The sequence below is a fragment of the Chiloscyllium plagiosum genome, chromosome 9 (genome assembly GCF_004010195.1).
Source record: "Chiloscyllium plagiosum isolate BGI_BamShark_2017 chromosome 9, ASM401019v2, whole genome shotgun sequence".
Classification (NCBI taxonomy): Eukaryota; Metazoa; Chordata; class Chondrichthyes; order Orectolobiformes; family Hemiscylliidae; genus Chiloscyllium; species Chiloscyllium plagiosum.
This window is the reverse complement of record NC_057718.1, coordinates 21,392,070-21,399,620: the sequence shown is the minus strand read 5'-3', so window position 1 is coordinate 21,399,620 and position 7,551 is coordinate 21,392,070. Positions and strand designations below refer to the sequence as shown.

Below are 7,551 nucleotides of genomic sequence, written 5' to 3'. Positions count from 1 at the left end.
GTGATAGTAAGGTGATGAAGGAGCGTCGCTCCGAAAGCTAGTGTGCTTCCAATTAAACCTGTTGGACTATAACCTGGTGTTGTGTGATTTTTAACTTTGTACACCCCAGTCCAACACCGGCATCTCCAAATCATGTTTCCACAGTGTATGTAATCTAATCAACATCTGTGGAGAAACAGTAAAGTAGGTTTAGCGGCTCAGGTCGATTACTTTTTTTCCCAAAATGGACCATTAATGCAAATCTTTGTGTTAAAATATAGCATTTATTCAAAGATGTCACAATTAATGAAAGTCAAATAATGTGTTGCTGGAGAAATGTTGATTATCCGAATGACATTGAGTATTTTGTTGGATAATTAGATGTTCGGATAATCGAATGCCGGATAAGCTAAGCATCGCATCAGGACTTTGCGATCTTTCCGGATAACGTATACAATAACTGTGCAGCTGATCTGCTGCTCCAAATGTCTGGGGAAGTGACAGGCAGCTCGAGCCTCCTGGTCTCCATGGAAACTGGACTTGCTGTTGAACTTGGCTCGCCAACCACGGGCCTGTTTAATTCTACACGCGAACGATAGATGCCTGTCCCTACTGGCACCTACACCTTTGCTGCCTCTGATATCACTTTACTGAGGGGGAGCGGAGGGCAAATTCCAGACGCAGCCTCTCTCCGCAAAAACCGTTAGAAACCGCGCCTTGGCCGTGACCGCACGGAGGGAGCGGGGTTTGAGCAATTGCACATGTGCGCTGGAACTCTCCCGAGCACGTCGGGAGTTGTAGTCTATCAATCACACCACTTCCCATTGAAGACAGAAGGAAACCGCCAGCCCGGAGGACTACGACTCCCACGATGCCATGCGACAGTTGCGCCGTCTCCCCCGCCTCCCATTTCTCTTTGGTTACGCAGTTGCGGGGTGGAGGGACATGAAGTACAGATGAAGTGGACGGAACGAAGTGTTCTGAAGAAAACTTCAGCAACTGGGTGGAAAAGAGTGAGTGCGTTCCGAATTAACACAAAAAATTGCTGATCTTAAAAGTGAATAGGATAAACTTGTTGTTTGGGAAGAAAACTCATTCTGCATCAATCAACCGTCCGTGTTGGAAAGCTGTTCATTGATGGGTAAAGTTCTGGTGTGAAGACAACAGGGTCCAGTTTTCCTTCACAGCTATTGTAAATGTTGTTTGTGTGTTTCTAACTTAAAGAATGTCACGATTGTAAAGTGGAGGCCGGTGTTGCACATTGGTCTCAGTTAATTTTCATGGAATCGAATTCGTTTTTTTAAAACCGAATCAGATATGACGCCAAAGTTTTAACCAGAGCCGTATGCTTCAGCTTTTCTGTCTTTGAATGACATGTTAGAAAGCTGCAGAGGACTCTATGCTTGGTGAGCATCTTCAGCACATCTTTTTGCGCTTTAATTTTAAAGGGTAACGGGAGCGATTGAATTGTAAGGGGCGCTTATCTTTTCGAAACATCTAATAATCGCATAATTCAAATTGAAATGGAAGAGTTCATTATACTTTGCTCTTCCTTGGACTATGTTAAGGTCTACTCTGATCCTAGTTAGATTTGTTGTTTACAGTGGCGTGACGAGATTGACTGATATGGGAAAATCCCCGTGGAATAACGGAACATCCCATTGTTAAATAGTTGGAAGTGGGCGTCTCTGTTTACTATTTGCCCCCTTTAAAAAAAACTTGAGTATTTTATAATGATTACATGTTCAAGTGAAAATTGATCGCATGTTCTCTTTCGTTTCTAACATCTTACGCTTTTGACACACTATCTCTACTTATTATATCATAAGAAAACACAGTTTGTCTCGTACGTGTTTGGTCTCTACCCGTTTTCGCGAAGTTGATAAAATGTATTCCCGAATCGCGTCGCCATATCATTATGTAATTGAAGGTGAGTTTTTTTTTAAATATAAAAACAAGTATATTCCCTAGAGGGAAGCCACGTTGTCCTTGACCCAGTTATGGTACAGACACTTTAGTAAATTAAGGTTGACGACTTTTATCTTGCAAGGGTTGCTCTGTGCCCTTGACTCAGTATTCAAATTGAGGATGAATTTTATGTGTAGACCAGATTCAATTGATTGGGAACCAAAAATAACAAAAGTTACTTAACTACCTTTTGAGATCTCAGTCACTTCAGGCAAATAAATATCCCAGCAACCAACTTGCAGATGTGAGTACAGCTGTGCTTTATGGACAAAAGCTTATTTTTTGTCTAATCATATGAAGCAAATTTTAAAGGGAGTGGGATTACTGTCGAGAGTTTATGGGATATCTTCATATGGGATACTTTGATGTTCTTCCAAATGTTGTTGTTTGGATCTAATGAATTTGTTAATGACTAATGACTGTGCCTCTCTGTAAAAAAGTGTGAGAAACTCAAAAATGGTTTAAATAGGGATCTGTCCAAATGTCCACCTCCTTCTCACTGCAGTACTTCTAACATTTTCTAATTGTTTCAGTTTTCCAGAATATGAAGCTTTTGCCATGTCTAATAATGACTATTCCTGACAGTATCTCTGTGAATTAAAAACATTAGGATGTTAAAAATTGATATTATCTATGCAAGAAGTGCATTTTTGAATTTTCTTCATTTAAAGGCATGCACTTTTATGCATAAATGAAGTTAGAAATCAAATCATCAGTGTTCATTAAAATCTTCCCCACTTCACTTGCCAAATAGTACTTCAAGTTTTATAATTATGTAACTTCAGCCAGTCTGAAAAGCCCCATTCTTGCTGCCTCGAGTTGCTGGCTATGTTGCAGGATACAAACATTTCCCAACTGAGCACTGCATTGGCATTCTGGTCACTGATCTGTTTTAATCACAGCATGAAGATCAAATCAATTTTGGAAAACTGGCACAACCAATAAGTTAAAAAAACTGTAGATGCTGGAGATATAAAACAAAAAGATAGTAATTGCTGACAAAACTCAACTGTGCATGCTGGAGATCTGAAACAAACAGAAATCACTGAAGGAACTCAGCAGATCTGGCAGCATCTGTGGGCACAAACCGTTAACGCGTCCAGTTGGATGTTTATGACTTAGTCATGGATAGAGTCATAGAGATGTACAGCACGGAAACAGACCCTTTGATCCAACTCGGCCATGCCGACCAGATTTCCTAAATTAATCTAGTCTCATTTGCCAGCACTTGGCCCATATCCCACTAAATCTTTCCTATTCATATACTCATCCAGAAGCCTCTTTAATGTTGTAATTGTACGAACCTCCACCACTTCCTCTGCACTATTATCCTCTGCATGAAATAGTTGCCACTTAGGTTCCTTTTAAATCTTTCCCCTCTCACCTTAAACCTACACTCTCTCGTTCTAGACCCCCCTACTCCAGAGAAAATACCTTGTCTATTTACCCTATTCTTGCCTCTCATGATTTTATAAACCTCTATATGGTAACGTCTCAACTTCCGAGGCTCCCAAGGAACTGTAGAGTAATTTCGATGTCCATCCCGATCATCACTGCTGCGGAAGAGATAACGTTTTTGCTCAGATTTCAGGTGTGCGGTGTACAGGGGGAATATATGGCGATCAATATAAAATAGCAGCACCAGCTTGATTTTTCATTCTGTGTTGCAAACGCGATTCCAAAGGAATGATTTTCCTGTTATTTCATCTTACCAACAAAATTAGCGTACTTAGTAACCTTTGATCCAGTTTCTGTAGAATCGTAGAAAGTATATCACCGAAAGAAGTAATTGACCACATGGTATGTGGACCAGCAAGTCTGTTAAACTGGAACTATCCAGTCTGATTTCCCTGCTTTTTACTTCATATCACACCTAAGTAGTTCCAACTGTCTATGTAAAGGTCCAGTATGTTCATGTAAGCTCTTGTTAATATGGCATTGCCTTGGACAGTACACATCTTCAGGTGTTATGGTAACTGCGCAGTTCGTGGTAACTATTAGCACCGAAGAAATATTCATGGAGGAGTATCTACTTTACAAACTTACAAATGACAAATTATTTTACGGCAAACACTATTATACGTTCGTCGGTGGATACAAATCTGTCGAAATCCGCAAATTAAAGTGCGGACCGGGGATCACATCATCGGATGTCTGGTGAAAGTTTGATAACCTGCTGTCAGTCAGAATATGGATTAAAAGTAACACGTTGCAGCAGATGCAATAACCTTCACTTGCCCACTTGTAACGTTGTTACAGATCTTCAGTTGAAAGCAGCTGTTTTCATGTCATGCGTTATAGAAACTCCTGTGGCTTGGTAACTGATTATTTATTGGGCGATTGGTGTCACCAAATACTGTACATGTGTTCTGGACGATACGTGTCGCCGTCAACTATCGACAGCCTCGTCAGATGAATTCTAAACAGACGCAGAAAATGCTCCAAAAAAAAAACCGACGTGTGTCGAACCAGTGGTAATTAATGTGAATGGAGATGAACGGATGAGAGACTTAGGGCTATCCTGTCGATTAAAACTCTTCACTGAATACACCCCTACCCTCGCTCTTTATCGTTATAATGACTCTAGCGGGAAATGGAACTTAAACAGCTTTATGTAACGGTGGAAAAGTAAGGGTCTGCAGCTGGCCTTCTGAACTGTTTTGAAGTTAATGATTTTGCGCTTTAAGTGGGAAGCTGTTTCTTTGCTGTAACAACATTCAGAGCCAAATCTCTCTCCTTTCATCTTCCCCTCCCCCACAACCGGGTGATTGCTTATAACTTAAATGTTTGCACATCCTCTGGGCGTTGGATTGTCGGTATTAGTGTGTACGTTAGTAATAAAACATCTTCTTTTCATCGAGCCCCCCCTTCTCTCTTTTGCAGGGTATTTCCGGTGACGGATTGAACGTCTGGCGACGGCGGACTGAAACTACAGAACAGCGAGAGAGGGAGAGTGAGAGGAGGAAAGCAGAGTTGCGGGGGGAGGGAACATGAGTGGAACTTAACTAGGCTGCAGCTAAACAAACTTCTCACCAAATGTTAGCCCGCTAATCCTTGTACCCTTGTCCAAATAGACAAACCAACTGCAGTTTTGCCCCTTTTAAAAAAAACATTTGTTGTTTTAGTTTTGGAACGCTGGAAGTTTCTAAATTGAAATTTATCGCCTAGAGAAGCCAGATGTCAGCCAACGGCAGCAACTCATCTCCTCCCGTGTCGCAGAAATTGTTACCGCCGGTGTTGCCGCTGCCTGCCTCCTCGCCGACCCCATCGCTATCCCCGCCCGCTAGCGGTATACTGTCTGGCCGGCTTTCCAACGGGAGCCTCAGCGCCCCGAGTCCCACCAATTCCCGGGGATCCTTCAACGGCGTCTCCTTCCTCCTGCAGATCGGCCTCACCCGGGAACCAGTTACCATCGAGGCTCAGGATATCTCCCTCTCCGCCGTCAAAGACCTTGTTTGCTCTATTGTGGATCAAAAGGTAGAGTACTTAAGATTTTTTTAAAGTCAATGTTGTTTATCTCTAACTAGGGAGATGGTGATTTTCTTTTTATTTGCGGGGAGATGGTTCGTATCAGCGATCTATCAAATTTGAGATGGGGGGGTCGGTGGGGTGATTATTAAAAAAAGTTATCTTACCAAAGCTTAAATTGTAGTTCTGAACCTTGCCTGAATCCTCTTGAAACAGCTATTGGATATAACGGTTCTTTTTAGACCGTTTTAACGCGAGAGAAATGATCTGTCAGGACATGGTTGTAACGTTCTTTTCGGGTAATTTCCTGATCAGTTTCATAACAATGTGGCGTGCCCCTCCCCAGAATTTGGTAGTGCGACCTGTTGCACAAAAGGTAACTGCATTCATGGTTGTAGTAAGCCACAGGAACTGAAATCATGTTGTTTAAATCTGTAGAACTGATAACACGCTACTTAGTCTGTTGTCAGATGCAAACTACTTTTTCGTACCACATTGTTAGTACTGTATGTGTGTGTTTAGGACTTAGTCCTGAATGGAGCAAATTGATAAACCAATGCAAGTGGTTGTTTATTTTGCTAATACATAACTGGTCTACAATACTCATTAACCTTGCACAGGGTAAATTTTCCATAATGTATATATAAAGATCATGCAAATATTTTGATGAAACCTTTAGCAATTTTAATATGGCTTTTGGGCATGAACACAAATATATAAACAGTGTGGTGGTCTTTTACCTCTCAAGCTCTGATTCGGTGCAGACTGGCAACTACACAACAATCTCTTACACGCTAACTGTTTTGCTGGGTCAACTGCTTCAACAAGTATGCATAAAATGCTGCTTATTATGTAATTGATTTAACTTGTTACTGTATCTGTGAATACAGAGCATCCATTGTAGTATTTCTTTGATCATACAGTGGCACTGCATCCTTGAGAAATTGAAAATTGTCTTACTAGAATATTAAGTTCAGAATATCAACTGCAGTAATACAAAAGCATTCACTTCAGTCTGTTCAATGTTCAATTCCTTTGGAAGTATCAGTAAAATATATAGTGAGATTATATCTTATACAGATTTGTCAATGTATTCTTTTTTATAACAGCATTTAAAAATATTTCGGCAAAGTCGGTTTCTGTTGTGTTTGAAAACATCAGCAATTAAATTGAGTGAGCAACTAAAACAATATAAAGCCCCTTGCATTTTAATTTTAGGAACTATGTGAGCTCAGTGAATTCTATTCAGTTCATTTAATTTTATCATCAGTGGCCTGTTCAAGTGGGACAAACAGATTTAATTTCAATTTGTTGATTGAAAGCTCGGTTTGTTGACTCTTTTTAGTAAATTGTGGTGCACCGTGCTAATTTTTATTTAAGTCAAAGACCTTTTGTGTAGTGCCTGCATGATTTTACACAAAAAAAAATTAGCACTATAGGAAAAATGGATATTTAGATCAACTGGTCTATGTCGTTTCCTATCGTGTTCGTTTATATTTGGAAGCAGAGTCATTAGGGACATTTAAACGACTGCTGGACATGCACGTGGATAGCAGTGAGTTGAGGGGTGCGTAGGTTACGTTATTATATTTTACATTAGGATTAAACCTCGGATCAACATCGTGGGCCAAAGGGCCTGTTCTGTGCTGTACTCTTCTATGTTTTATATTTCTCTTTCTTTTCTCAGTCTGTCATAGATGCATCAATACATTAAGTACAATACAATACAGTACTATACTATACTTTTAAGTAGTGGGATTGGTTGCAGTTCAGTTTAACTTCCCATGCAGTTTTACTCACTGTTGATCTAAATGGATGATTTGTAAAACCTACAAGACCCCGATCTGTTGATTTCTACTTTACACAAATGATTCAAATAACAATCAATAATTCTGTCTTCCAATCGCTCAGAATTAGATTTTATGGTCACATGTACTGAAGTTGAGGGATACAAGAGTACAGTGAAAAGTGTACAAAGTTGCCATTCCCAGTGCCATCTTAGGTACAAAGATACCTAGGTACAAAATCTTAAGTACAGAGTAAAAAAAAAAGAAATAAAGTTAAAAGTTCAACATTATAGTCTTTCTTAAGTACTTAGCCATTCTGGCCTTGCAATCCCCACAATCTCCCCGTGCT

At 40.2% G+C, this 7,551-nt stretch overlaps 1 protein-coding gene across 4 annotated transcripts in view; it reads left to right on the top strand.

Moving 5' to 3' along the window:
• The first annotated feature begins 209 nt into the window (after positions 1 to 209).
• The window catches only part of prkd3 (protein kinase D3), a 423,856-nt gene continuing 416,514 nt past the window's right edge, over positions 210 to 7,551 (top strand). Inside the window, exons 1-2 of one of the 4 annotated variants that reach the window (XM_043695537.1) lie at positions 210 to 992; positions 4,831 to 5,424. In XM_043695537.1, the coding sequence (XP_043551472.1) occupies positions 5,125 to 5,424 (300 nt within the window). In that variant the 5' untranslated portion in view covers positions 210 to 992; positions 4,831 to 5,124. The other 3 variants (XM_043695540.1, XM_043695539.1, XM_043695538.1) reach the window with 3 other exon arrangements.